Here is a 14028-nt window from a genome sequence, read left to right on the forward strand (position 1 = left end):
TTGGCATCATATAATGGTGGTGGACCATGAGGTGGCAGCTGATGGATCCTAATAAGCAGCAGTGGTCAATGACTGTGGACTCTAGTGGATCTGGTCTGGATGGTGGATCATGGTCTTGCTGGCTGCTGACCAGAGACTATGATGCATCAGGACTGATTGACATAGTGTTGAAGTTATCCTTCAAGATGTCTACCCTCATCAATGCTGCTAACAACTTTAATCTGATGATGTCTCCTTCACTGGACATCTGTTGACTTGTGTCCGTCCTGGGAGACGGGTCCTCACATGTGTCTCTGAGGTTTCTGTGTATTTGTACCTGTTAAAGGTTTTTAGTAGTTTGTCCTGACTCTGGTTGAGGGTGAAGGACAGAGGATGTCTCACCATGTTAAAGCCCTATGAGACAAACTGTGATCTGTGAATATGAGCTATACAAATAACATTTGATTGATAAGTGCTTTTTAATAAACAATGTGTGCTGAAACCGTTTTCTCAGATTTCACTGAAGCTGTTTAATCAAAAGGAGGCGAGACAGTTTGAAAGTGTTTTACCAGTTTACCTGCATTCATCTTGAGTTGCTTCCTGTTCGGTGTCGCCTGCATCAACTGATCCAGGACCAGATCACTCTAACCTGATTCCTGGCTTTTTATATGAAGTTATAAAAACAAATTTCATTGTCAAGGCATCTTTTATTTTGACTTAATAAAAAGAAAACAAACCGTTGGGACTTTGAGGAAAAAATAGTCAATGCAAAAGAAACTTTCAAAAAGCAAAGTCACAAATGCAGCAACTTGATTTCAACACCAACAGAACATGGGGGGGGGGGGGTTCTCCATCAATAGGAATGTTGAATGGAAGGGGAGGTGCTAAAGGGGTGTGGCTACAGGAGGAACAGGGGGTGCTCAGAGCTCTCCACAGTCAGCGATGATCAGCTTTTGGCTGGTCTTGCCGCTCTGGGAGCCGTACGTCTCCATCTTCCTCACCACGTCCAGCCCCTCCACCACGCTGCCGAACACCACGTGCTTCCCGTCCAGCCTGCGGGCACAGAGCGGTTAGACCAGCACCCAGCAGCACAGGTCACTACGAGCCGGGCGAGTACTCACCATGCGGTCTTCACTGTGCAGATGAAGAACTGGGATCCGTTGGTGTTGGCGCCGGCGTTGGCCATGGACAGGATCCCGGGGCCGGTGTGCTTCAGGGTGAAGTTCTCATCAGCGAACTTGTTGCCATAGATGGACTTTCCACCGGTTCCGTTGTGGTTGGTGAAGTCACCGCCCTGTGACCATCAACCCACATTAACGTCTCACAGGCAACACGTGCAGCTGGGCTTCAGTAACTGTGTGTGTGTGTGTGTGTGTGTGTGTGTGTGTGTGGGGGGGGGTCCTCACCTGGCACATGAAGTCGGTGATGACGCGGTGGAAGACGCAGCCCTTGTAGCCGAAGCCCTTCTCGTTGGTGCACAGGGCGCGGAAGTTCTCAGCCGTCTTGGGCACCACGTCTTTACGGAGCTGTGGAGACAGACGTTAGTTCATGACACTGGTGAAGCTGCTGCTCGACGCCATGTTGGCCCTGAACCAGAACCTCGGGAGCCCGGAGGTGTGGTACCAGTTGTGGAACCGCACCGGAGGAAAACCTGGCTCCGCCTCGCATGAGTCAATAAACTGAAAGTGACGCCTGCAGGCAGAAGTTCCAGCTCGTTACACACGAGTGTGTGTCTGTGAGTGTGTGGTCATTGTGTTGTCAGTGAAACAGCTGCACTGCAGCACTGCATGTTCAGAGGGGGGGGGGGGGGGCTGCAGAACTCAGCTGTGTGTGTGTGTCTGCTCAGTTACACTGTAGTGAAGGGATCTGAGGCCGAGCGAGCATGTGCACGCACGTGCACGTGCGTGCCCCTAGTCAGACTCACATTAAACTAACACATGGAAACACGCAGCCAACAACTGACCGGACATTTTAAGTGGCAGCCCACGTGAGCAGGGCCCGTGGCCCCGGGGCCTGGTTCCCAGTGACAGCACCTGATCCCCGCGGGCCCCGAGCCGCTGGCCGGCGGGTCGGAGCTCACATCGACATGGGAACGCCCATGATGAGGCTCCACTCACAAAATGGCTGCTGGGCGCAACGGATGAGGAACAAGGGCCGCGCTGAGGAGCTCCGCACTGGGCACCAGGAGCCGCAGGTTCCCGGGGCCCTTCTTCCAACATCCGCATTGTACCATGCAGACCCCCCCCCCCCCCACCGTGGAACTTTCCACAACTCCCCCCCCCCCCCCACCCCCCCGTACGACACCGGAAGGAACCCCCCCCCACTCTCCCGACTGAAGGCCGGGGGTTACCCGGGCTGCGACGCGCTGCAACAAAGAGCGTCAGAGCGGCCAAGCACCGGGGAGCGGGACCCCGGGAGGAGAGAGGAGCACCGGGGAGCGGGACCCCGGGAGGAGAGAGGAGCACCGGGGCCCCGGTGCTCCTCGCCCCGGGAGGAGAGAGGAGCTAACCGCGGCTCGAGTCCTTTTCTGGGCCTTAACGTGACAGGAGCGGGTGCGCTTGATTTGTGACAGCGGGTCCTCGGATCAAAATGTCCGCTCTAAATTCACCGCTACTGCGGAAACGGTCCCGCGTCTCGGGGACACGAAGCCGCTTCTCCCTCGAAATCAGAAACAACCCGCAGGTACCGGGTCCGTTACTCAATCACGTGCACATGGCTCCTTCCCGATAATCGTGACCGCGTGGCTAGCGGCAGCCTCCGGGGACGCTGCGTGCAAACACCGGGATCTAACATCACGCATCCCGGTCCCCGGGGATCGAGGCGGGACCACCGACTCACGCCCGCCCGCCCCCCACCACACACCACAACCTGCGGCTGAATGAAACCCGGTTTACCTCCATCACGATCCGGCCGAGCGGGGACCCGTTGGCGGTGACGTCGAAGAAGACTTTAGGGTTGGCCATGTCTGCGGTGGAGGTTCGAGGAGACAGGAGGAGCGAGGACCCGAAAAAGATGGAGGAGCCCGAGTCCCCTTTATATAACACACCGGTGGGCGGGCTTACGCTTCAGCCAGCCAATCGGTCCCACGGACTCTTTTAAATGGCGTCGGTTTGATCGAATCAGCATCGACGACAGTCCCTGCGCACGGTATGTTCGATCCCCGGAGGCTGGACGAGCTGGAGCACCGCCCCCTTGCGGAGTCCGCGTGAACACAACCGAACTGGCTGTGCACGAGCAGCGCGCTCCACAAATGACTGACAGCTCGGGCGTCCAATCCGGTGCGTGAACGTCAATCCCACGCGATCAAGTGTGTGTTCGTGTGCGTGCGCGCACGGTGAAGCGGTCAGGGCGCGGTCGGTTCCCGCGTTACATGTCATTTAGCTGAGTCCAAAGCGACTTACATTTTTATAACACTCAGCATTTATCAGTGACGTGTGAGCAGCCCTGATCTTTCACCTGTTTGAATTATCAAATAGATCTGCGGCACTTCCGGTACCAGTTTCAAAATAAAAGCACTCCTGCGTTTCTGCTGACTGAATCAATTCAGCTGCATAGTACTAGTATTTCTGTAAGCACACAGAAATACTTTGAATACAGTGATCACACAAACCTCAAGGACTGGAGTTATAATAAAAGTTCCCACAAAGAATACCCCCCCCCCCCCCCTCTTTCTCTGGCAGTGTCTTTTCTCTCTCTGAACTTGTGTAGTTGGTAAATGTAAGAACATCAGTTGTACCAGAAACATGTGATGATTGGTTCAGGAGGTTAGACTGACATTAGATTCTCCCTGGGGGCGGAGCTTGTGATCTCCTTTGTGGAGTTTACTATTAAGAAACTACAACTTGAAATAGGAAACTTAACGTGTAAATGCAGCTCTTTTTATTCTGGAAAATGATGGGCGGTTGCGACCAGTGACCTTGAATGACCTTTGACGGGCCCTCAGTGAGGCGGCGTCTGCAGCATGAGGTTTTGTGATCTTGTGATTTTGTGATTGATCTTTTGTTTTTACAGATGTCATTAAAGAAACTGATAGTCTTTCCAGTGTGTGTTTATTAAATTACAAAGGTTATTATTATAATTGTTATTAGCATCATTACTGGATCATACAGAGCGATCATGTACAGTTGGCTCTTCTCAGAAGCCACTGGGACATGGAGACATCACAACTGTCTGGACTCTAGTCACTTTACAACATACAGAGTAATGATGAGGAGGAGGATGAAGAAGAAATCCTCTAGAATCACAGTTTGACGAAATGACCAAACAACTCAGTGTTTTCTCTTTCTTCTCCTCCTTGTATCACTGTGTTTGGCCCAACCTGGATCCTGAACGCCTCGCGCTGCATTCAGGGAGCGAGTTTAAAAAGCACGGAAGATGCTCGACAACAGGCGCTCAAGAAAGTTCTGGGACCAGAAGCTTTGGTTCCGTTTATACATCAGACGTCTCGTATCTGAAAGACTCCAGATGTGCATGAACCTGCGTGGTTTACACTCAGCCACATGTTCAGACCTGTGGCCAACCGGTGACGCTCTCCAGAACCGCCTCGTCTGTGGAACACGGACCAGACCTTCAGAACGTCTGCACCCACCGGTCTGCAGCCTCTACCAGAACGCAGGCAGTGACCACGGTGCGTCGGCTTCACAAAACTCAAGCAAGGGATTTGATCTTTTTTTTTTTCCTCTTCAGTGACTCGGGTGAAAAACAAACACGTCTGTGAAAACAGACCGAGCTGTTCATTTAAAGTTCATCTTAAACTATTCATACCATAACATTTAAAACTGGACCAGAAATATTCCGGTTGAAAGAACTTCCGATCACATCAACTCCTCATCACCGCTGAACGCCATCGAACAACAACGCCACTTGGATAAAAATCAACCAGCAGAAACTAACGTGGACACGGCTCAGCGGCGACCTGAGTCTGAAACATGGACGCTCACGTTAAAGAGATGTAGTGGCTGTGATGAGTGAGGCTGTCAGCGCCGACAGGGAATGAAGGATGAAGCATCAAGATACACTTTCAGAGAATTAAAAAAACAAAAAAAAACATAAAATAAAGTTACCATCAAGTTCATAGTCACACATCAAAGAGTTTTCATATTTAAAAGTTGGAGGTTTTTTTCATTTTGTATTTCTCGTCCCCTCCATCCTGTGCAGGCGGCGGCCATGTTGGACCGACAGTGGTGTTGGCGGGCGAGGAGACAGAGTGTGTCACAGTCAGTGAGTTTCGGATCTCTGTGTGTGTTCAGTTGTTCTCAAACAGGGACAGAAGGTCGTCGTTGTTGTTGTTCGGGAGGTCGGGGGGGCCGAGGTACGACAGCAGCTCGTCCGGGTTCGTTAGCTCCGGAAGCAGCTGCAGGGGGACAAGCACTGGTTCATGAGCACTGGTTCATTAGCACTGGTTCATGAGCACTGGTTCATGAGCACTGGTTCATGAGCACTGGTTCATGAGCACTGGTTCATGAGCACTGGTTCATGAGCACTGGTTCATGAGCACTGGTTCATGAGCACTGGTTCATGAGCACTGGTTCATGAGCACTGGTTCATGAGCACTGGTTCATGAGCACTGGTTCATGAGCACTGGTTCATGAGCACTGGTTCATGATGGTGTCCCACAGGGCTCCATACTCGGCCCACATTTCTTTGTAAGCTTTTAGTGAATTTCTTACAATCTTTTATTATAAAGATTAAATATTCTTACACAAGTCTGCCCCTGAAAACATTTTGTTGGGTGCAACTCAAAATACACAAACACACACATTTCAGCTGCTGGAACCACGTTCAGCGTTTGGCTGTTGATACAAATCTGATCAAAGTTATTGGTTCTGGTTTGATGCAAAGTTTCAGGGTGACTTGAATTGAAGTCATATGATACATATATGGAATATACAAGTACATGTATATTATCACTGCGTTATGAACCAGGTTCTACTCACATCCAGAGAAGGTTCTGGAACCTCGGCCCCGAGCCCGAAGGAGCCGTCGCCTTGGAGACGGGGGTTCTGGTTGCTACGCTGCATCATTTGGTTGCCCCCCATTTGCGAGTTGCCATGGAGACCCTGCGACTGCTGCTGGGAGAGAGGTGCACCATGGGAAGTTGAGTCCAGACGACCTGAGACTGACATCTAAAAAGAATGAAGCGTTTAGAGGAAGAAAAGAAAAACAGAGGGAATAAAAGAAAGGGGGGTAAAGTGGACAGAGGAGGAGAGCAAACAAGGAGGTAGGAAGGAAAGGAGAGAAGGAAGGGGCAGATGAAGGAAGCAGTAGAACAAGGGAAGGAAAGGAGAGAAGGAAGGGGCAGATGAAGGAAGCAGTAGAACAAGGGAAGGAAAGGAGAGAAGGAGAGGGAGGTTGCAGTAACTGAACTTCTCCCTGGAGAGTTTTCCTCACCTGTCCGGCCAGTGGGTGAGGCGGCGGTTTGTCGGGGGTGAGGAGGGCACTGGACAGCTCTGACTGGTAGGAGAGAGGGGGAGGACCGGGGGAGGAGAAGTCCCCCCCCACTCCCGGAGTCCCAGGACCACTGAAGTCAGAGAAGGTCCCGGACTGACCGGGATAGGACGGAGCTGACGGAGACAGAGACGGATCAATACGATGAGATTCTCTTCTTAATTTCCTAAAGATTCAAGAACCATCGGTTTCATTTAATGAAGAGATGATACCTGGTCCGGGGTAATCAGGGGTGTGGCTGCTGTTATTGCTGCCCCCTGCAGGCATTGAAGAATAGGGCATCGGAGCAGAGGTTGCATTGGAAGAGGGGGCGGGGCCAAGCGACGCAATCATCTCCATCACGCTGGGCAGGACCATGTGACTCGGGCTGAGCGTCCTGCAGCGCTTCAACACGGGGCCGTCCGACTCCTCCTTCACGTGGATGTCCGGCTTCACGGGGACCGGCTTCCAGCTGCACAGCGGGTCGATGGTGATCTCCTCGTACTCCGAGCTGAGGAAGAAGAGGAGGAGGAAGAGGAGAGTGAGAAACCAGGAAGTACAAGTCCCACACTCCGTTTTCATTTGGTCGCCTGCGTGGTGAACTAGCCACTAGGTGTGTGTTAGTGTTTTTTAATTTGTTGAATGAAGACGTTTCTTACTTTTGAACGTAGATGAGGATTCCCAGCATGTACTGATCCACCTCCAGACCTTCTAACAGAGCCGTCTTACTGCAGACACACAACACAACACACACACACAGGTTTCAGAGGAGACACTGGATGAATCACGTTGACACTGAGTGAGTGTGTGAGTCGTACATACTTGCACACGGGGCATCTCCAGGTTCCTCGCTCACAGTTGAGCTGCAGATACGACTCCAGGTCAAAACACTGTAGACACACACACACACACACACGTACACACAATGAGTTTGAGTGTTGTCTCTGTGTCTCCGACCCGAGGACGTGTTGTCTGAGGAGTGGCAGCCCGGCTGTGACCTCACAGCGTGTGACCTGTGACCTCAGTGTGTGACCTGTGCTCTGACCTGTATGTGTCTGCAGTCGTGACCTCTGGCCGGCAGCTGGATGCGGCGAAAAGTGATGGGACATTTCAATGAGACTCTGATGGCCGTCTGCTCCACGCCATCCTCTCCATTCAACCCGGGTGTCCCAGGAATCGAACCGCTGCTGAAGTTTCTTTTAACTGAGGGTCACAGAGTGTGAGGGGGGGGGGAAGACAACATCGGATATTAGTATCTCAGTTGTCGTCGTGGAGGAATCGAACCCGAGCAGGAGGCCGAGCGGGGGACTCACTCTTGGTGACGCAGTGCTCGGCAGGAAGCAGCCTCTTCTTCATCAGCCCCTGCAGCACCGAGCGCACCGACGGCCGGTGAACCAGCTGCAGGACGAACAGGTGCGACTGTGGAGAGGAAGTGTGACCGGTCAGATTTCAAAATAAAACCATCTCTGTCCACATGCTCAGGTTCCCTGGGCGTGCACGTGTCGGTGTGAACAGGAAGCACTGGTTGTGCATGTGTGTGTGTTCTTACGCAGCAGCAGGCGGTCACTGTGATCTGGATGGTGTTCCTGCCCGGCTGACACACCTGCTTCAGGTACAAAGGCTTATGGGAAGTTTTGTTGTCGCCTCGCTCGATGGTGAGAGGAGTAGCGTTCACGCTCACCTGAGGAGGACACACAAAGGTTAACACACAAATAGAAACAAACAAACCACACAACTCCTCAATGAGGATGTAAGAAAAAGGCCGGACCTGGACGGAAGCCGGCCAGTTCGTGTTCATCTGCCGATCCTCATGGTGGTAACACTTGAACTGGAGTTCCAGGTCCGGTCTGAGACACACAAACACACACACACACATTAACACTTGTTGTTGTGAGTGGAGCGTGCAGCGGGAGCTCCGGCTCTTCTCACCTCATGATGAGCGTCTTGTAGACGGAGTCTCGCAGCTGGAACACGTGGTTGCTGACGGCCAGGTTGTGCTCCAGCCTGAACGGCTCCAGCACGACGCCGTCACGCACCGGGAAGGTCAGCCGCAGGTCGTCGCTCGGGTTACCTGCTGACAGGAGGTCAACAGGTCAGACGCCTGAACACTTGGCTGTGACATCATCAACACTCCGATTCATTATTTGGTAGTAATCTGATTACTGAAGTCATTTCAAACGACTGTGACTTTCTGTCTAATGGGAAACGTGTGTGTGTGCACCTGTAGGAGGGGGCGGGGCCAGGCCGGCCATGTTGGGTTTGATGTCGGGCAGAAAGGAGGAGGGGCTTGGCTTGATGTCACTGCTGCCAGGCGACATGTAGGGCGGGGCCATGGAGCTGCTTGGAGTGATGGGAGGGGTCGGGTTACCGGGTACCGGTGAGGAGGGGTAACCTGGCAACCCTCGACCAGGCTGAGAGAGAGAGAGAGAGAGAGAGGTGTGAGTGTTGAGCTGTGACAGTAGTGAGGATTATTGTTATTTTTAAAACACACCCTCAGCTCTTCTTACCCCTGACGGTTGGTTGAAGGAGCTGTAGACACCACCAGCGCCCCCTGTTGTCAGAGTGTTTAAACCTCCACCCTGACCGTTAAACTGTTCCTGCTGCACAAACACATGAGCAACAACTTAAGTACACACACACACACACACACACACACACACACACACACACACACACACACACACACACACACACACACACACACACACACACACACACACACACACACACACACACACACACACACACACACACACACACACACACACACACACACACACACACACACACACACACACCTTGTAGTACTGCGAGTTTGGGGGTCCAGAGGGGGGGTACTGCGGAAGGGACATCTTATGGCTATGATAAGAGGGGGAGGGACCAGTTCTCTGAGGGGCGGGGCCTGGACCTGCAGGGAAACAATCAGAGAACAGGAGTGAGCTACATGTGACTGTTAAACATGTGAACAGATGTGATTGGTCAGAGACTTCTGATGATCTGGAAAATAAATCGGACAAATTAAAGTGTAGTGTATTTCATGACTTCATCATTGTCATTTAAAACACACAGCGACAAAACAACACAACATACACACAATGATGATGGTTCCTAATAAGCAGCAGTGGTCAATGACTGTGGACTATAGTGGATCTGGTCTGGATGGTGGATCATGGTCTTGCTGGCTGCTGACCAGAGACTATGATGCATCAGGACTGATTGACATAGTGTTGAAGTTATCCTTCAAGATGTCTACCCTCATCAATGCTGCTAACAACTTTAATCTGATGATGTTTCCTTCACTGGACATCTGTTGACTTGTGTCCGTCCTGGGAGACGGGTCCTCACATGTGTCTCTGAGGTTTCTGTGTATTTGTACCTGTTAAAGGTTTTTAGTAGTTTGTCCTGACTCTGGTTGAGGGTGAAGGACAGAGGACGTCTCACCATGTTAAAGCTCTATGACACAAACTGTGATCTGTGAATATGAGCTATACAAATAACATTTGATTGATTGACTGATTGATTGACAACAGAGGAGGATCTATAGACTTTGAGCTGGAGGCACGTTGTGTTATCACCATTAACTTCAGTTGTGTTGGATTCTGCTCCAACCGCGTTTACCCCTTAAACTCCTGAAGTGTGGTGTGGACTCAAACACAAGTCTCCCCCCCCCCACCAACACCATGGTGAGAAGATAATTACACACAACACAGTGACCACATCTGCCACCAGGTGGAGACTCTTGATCTTTCATTTCTTATTAAGATGAAAGGATATGTAACATCTTACCTTGGTGGTACTGCATGTTAGGTCCGGGGTACTGACCAGGCCCGGGGTGACCACCTCCCCCTGAACCCCCCATCCCTCCACCGGCGCCACCAGGACCCGACATCACGTTGACACCGGAGCCGACGGGGACGCCGTACTGCTGAGTCATTCCTGGGAATGACTGAGAGAGGACGAGGTGGAGGTGAATCATGTGACCTCACTACATTCAAAGAAGCGTCAGGACAAAGGATTTGTTTTGTCCACGTTCAGTTTATAAGCTTTTATTATTATTATATAATTACTATTATAATAACATGCTCTATATTAGAAACTACATCAGAGCAATGAAGAAAGATGCCAATGAATCTATTCAGATTCAATTCTATGTGGAGCCTGATTCAATCCGACGAAATATTTATTAACTCAAGTTTAAAACTGACACACAGGAACTCACCTCAGAGTTGTAGGGCCGTTTGAGGCCCTGCTGGGGCCTTAGGTGGCCCTGTTGTGGTCCAGGACCATAATTTGGATGCTGGGGGACCCTCTGGGGGCCCCCTCCGGGTCCATACATGGGGCCCATAGAGGGGGGACCCCTGTTAGGGCCTTGACCAGGGCCCATGCCTCCAGGAGCCATGCCGGGGGGCCCACGGGGGCCCGAGTGGGCCATGAACTGGTTGTTATAGGCTTGACCTCCCATCTAAAAACACACACACACAACTTGTATTAGAGCGAGCCAGTGAGGACATCTCCAGCAGGGGGCGCTAACCCTAACCCTCACCTGTCCGTAGTTCATCTCTTGGTTCTGCTTCTCCTGGATGGCGGCCACGGTGGCGGTGGCGGTGGCAGTGGCGGTGGCGGCGGCTGCAGCCACGGCGGCGGCGGTGGCCTGGGTGAAGTCAGCCGAGCCTCTGGAGCCACCAGGGTTCGACGGGTAACTACAGACACACATTCACAGCTGTGATCCCTCCGCCGTGATTGGACCAGTCACATGACACAAGTGGCAGGAAGTAAACAGGAGTAATATCTACAAAACAAAATATATGAATAAGCCAACTCACCTCCCCGAGTACCCCCCCGGTCCTCCGCTGTAGCCCCCCTGCGTCCGGCCGTACATGCCCTGGTTCATGTAGCCTTTGTTGGGCTCGCCGTAGCCCTGCTGGCCCATGTAGCCACCAGGTCCACCGGCCATGCCTGGACCTCCGGGCCCCTGCATCATGGGTCCCCCGCCTTGGTTGGCCCCGGGGCCCATCCCCCCTCCACCCAGACCCTGACAGACACAGAATCACACACTTTACATCCAGGCACGGACCTCCTGAGCAGAATGTCACTCGTTCATCTGTTTGGTGATGTCATACCTGGTTACCCGAAGGATTGGTCACTCCCCAGACCGTGGTGACCACGGAGAGGGATCCAGTGGGCTGATTGGTGGGCTGCTGCCAGCCGGAGGGGTCGTAGGGGTACGAGCCCTCGCTGCACACACACAGACACACACACATCAGAGTGGGAGATTTTCACACATTTCATTCTCGTAAGATAACGACTCTATTTCCAAAATAAATCTATTACTAAACGATAGAGAACTAACATCTGGCAATTTGATTGAAAATGGATCAGGTTGTAAAGACAGTGAGAGTGTGTGTGTGTGTTTGTGTGTGTGTGTGTCTGTACCTGTGTGGGTTATTGCTCAGTCCAGCCTTCATCTGGTTCATAGGGTTCATGGTGGACGGGGCTCGGACAGAGAGACAGACTCCTGCAGACACACATGCTCCAATCAGATGATGCACTACATTTCCCATCAGCCCTGAAACTCATTTCTCCAAAACTTTATACCAATCATAAAAACTTAAATATCACCAATGCCCACAAGTGCTTAGCTCAGAGTTCAGTGAGTTTACAACCATCATCTGACTACTGATCAGAAATTATCAGGATTGTAAACTAGAAATAATAAATATTTAAAGAGTAAGTGTGTGTGGTCAAAGGCCAGAGGGAGGGGCGATCACACACACACCTGAACACATAGTGAATCTCTCTGTCCCTCTCACACACAACCAGGTTGTTGTCGTATTGACGATCAGGAAGTTGTATCCAGAATTAATTCATCTGTGACGTGATCAATACAAATCTTCATTTTAAATTTAGCTCCTCCAGATAAAAGCTTCAGTGTTTGACTGAGTCATCTGAGAGGCAGCGTGTGTTTTAGCACACGCTAAAACACACATGACAAATGGTGCATCACATGCTAACACAGACACACACAGGAGAAGAGTGAGAAAGTGACACAGATGACTCCAGCTCCCGGTTTTTTCTTCAGATTTTGTTGTTTTACATATAAAGAAATGGGAAAGACTTCACTCTATGAAAGTCACATGTTTTTGTGAAAATAAAAACATTATTGATTTGAAAACAGCTTGTGTCACTCTTTCAGTTTCCACACAGTGACATAGATCAACAGGCTCTAAAACATAAGGATATTTGATAATTATCTTTGACTTAATTAATAACCTGGTAATAAAACGATCAGTTATTTATGATCCAGCTGATGAATGGATGAGGTGTTCCTGTAGCAGACGACAGTTTGAAGCTCTGAGCGGTTTGAACAGTTTATATATACAGGTTCTCATGGTAACAGTGAATTAAAAAACACTGAGATGATCAAGATCAAATTTAACGACATGATTTATGAACGGACTTTGTTTGAAGTTTATCATAAGAAGCAAACACAGTAAGAAACATAGTCACTGGTTGTCTCTATATACAGTCACTGATGGTGTTTGTGTTTCACTATAACATTACACCTCAGTGTTAGACTACATTAATAATAACAATATAAATAATAATAATAATAAACAGATGGTTTGGTAAACCGGGACAAACCCGGTTCACTCGATGAGTTTAAAAACAAAATGAAAGTGTCCGGAGACATTTTGAGATTCTGGCTGAGGAGAAGCTAACAAGCTAACAGGCTAACAGGCTGCTCCTACGGGTGGCACCGCTGCTAGCGTTAGCATGCTAACAAGACGATAGCAGCCGTGTAAACCGCCTGAAACGATTCACCGAATACGGCCACTGAAACAGAACCGACACTGAACGTGGAACCTCCGGTAACGTGCTGAGCACACCGGGTTAGTGTCCACATGTCGCCCCCCGCAGCTGCTACACTGGGAGCCGTTAGCCTCGCTAGCCCATCGGGCTGTGACAATGGAATGCTCCGAGGCTAACAGCTAGCTTCCAGCTAGCTTCCTCTCCAGCACTGCGGGTGAACACGTCCCGTCACATCCACACACCGCGGCCTGGCGCCTCCACCACAGCCCACATACCTGCTCTACTCCCCCGGTGTCTGAGCCCGGATCCGGGGCTCCTCGGTCTGAGCTCCTCCGGGCCTCCGGGGCATTAAGGACCCAACACACCCGGGTAACCTGCTCACAGACGGTCCGATGAGCAGAGAATGTCCGGGTGAAATCCTCCACAGAAGAAGAGACGCAGCGTCCCGGCCGCTGCTGCTCTGAGATCCGGCGTCAGGGGGAGACAGCCTCCCCGCAGCTCCGGAGCTTCTGGTCCCACACGACAAGAGCTCGGTCACTTGTGGTTTCCGTTAATGTCCCGCTAATGTTCGGAGGTGAAACCCGGAGCTTCTCTGTTGCTCCTCCGCATCGCTGCTGCCGCCGGGGGGTGGGGGGGGAACCAGAGGACACCCTGCTGGTCAGAACTGGAACTGCAGGAGAGAGAGAGAGAGAGAGAGAGAGAGAGAGAGAGAGAGAGAGAGAGAGAGAGAGAGAGAGAGAGAGAGAGAGAGAGAGAGAGAGAGAGAGAGAGAGAGAGAGAGAGAGAGAGAGAGAGAGAAGAGAGAGAGAGAGA

General features: G+C 51.2%; 2 protein-coding genes across 5 annotated transcripts; both read right to left on the reverse strand.

The window, feature by feature from the left end:
* Positions 1-666: 666 nt before the first annotated feature.
* Positions 667-3034, reverse strand: ppiaa (peptidylprolyl isomerase Aa (cyclophilin A)). The gene is made up of 4 exons (XM_062381222.1): positions 2874-3034; positions 1386-1505; positions 1101-1273; positions 667-1032 (listed from the first exon to the last, which is right to left on the reverse strand). The coding sequence occupies exons 1-4, from the start codon at positions 2940-2942 to the stop codon at positions 900-902; spliced, it is 495 nt and encodes a 164-aa protein (XP_062237206.1). The 5' UTR covers positions 2943-3034; the 3' UTR covers positions 667-899.
* Positions 3035-4011: 977 nt separating this feature from the next.
* LOC133935032 (zinc finger MIZ domain-containing protein 2-like) lies at positions 4012-13844 on the reverse strand. 4 transcript variants are annotated; one of them, XM_062381221.1, is made up of 21 exons: positions 13491-13844; positions 11839-11920; positions 11526-11640; positions 11229-11437; positions 10949-11105; positions 10625-10867; positions 10192-10351; positions 9204-9313; positions 8913-9005; positions 8627-8816; positions 8335-8476; positions 8174-8252; positions 7955-8086; positions 7719-7824; positions 7451-7608; positions 7228-7295; positions 7065-7133; positions 6639-6916; positions 6370-6542; positions 5916-6104; positions 4012-5332 (listed from the first exon to the last, which is right to left on the reverse strand). In XM_062381221.1, the coding sequence occupies exons 2-21, from the start codon at positions 11886-11888 to the stop codon at positions 5225-5227; spliced, it is 2829 nt and encodes a 942-aa protein (XP_062237205.1). In that variant the 5' UTR covers positions 11889-11920; positions 13491-13844; the 3' UTR covers positions 4012-5224. The 4 variants fall into 4 exon arrangements, with proteins under 4 accessions (XP_062237205.1, XP_062237203.1, XP_062237202.1 ...); XM_062381219.1 differs by having other exon boundaries at positions 8335-8479; XM_062381218.1 differs by having other exon boundaries at positions 5916-6047; positions 7955-8252.
* Between the last annotated feature and the right edge of the window lie 184 nt (positions 13845-14028).

Source organism: Platichthys flesus, chromosome 3 (assembly GCF_949316205.1).
Source record: "Platichthys flesus chromosome 3, fPlaFle2.1, whole genome shotgun sequence".
NCBI classification, from domain to species: Eukaryota; Metazoa; Chordata; class Actinopteri; order Pleuronectiformes; family Pleuronectidae; genus Platichthys; species Platichthys flesus.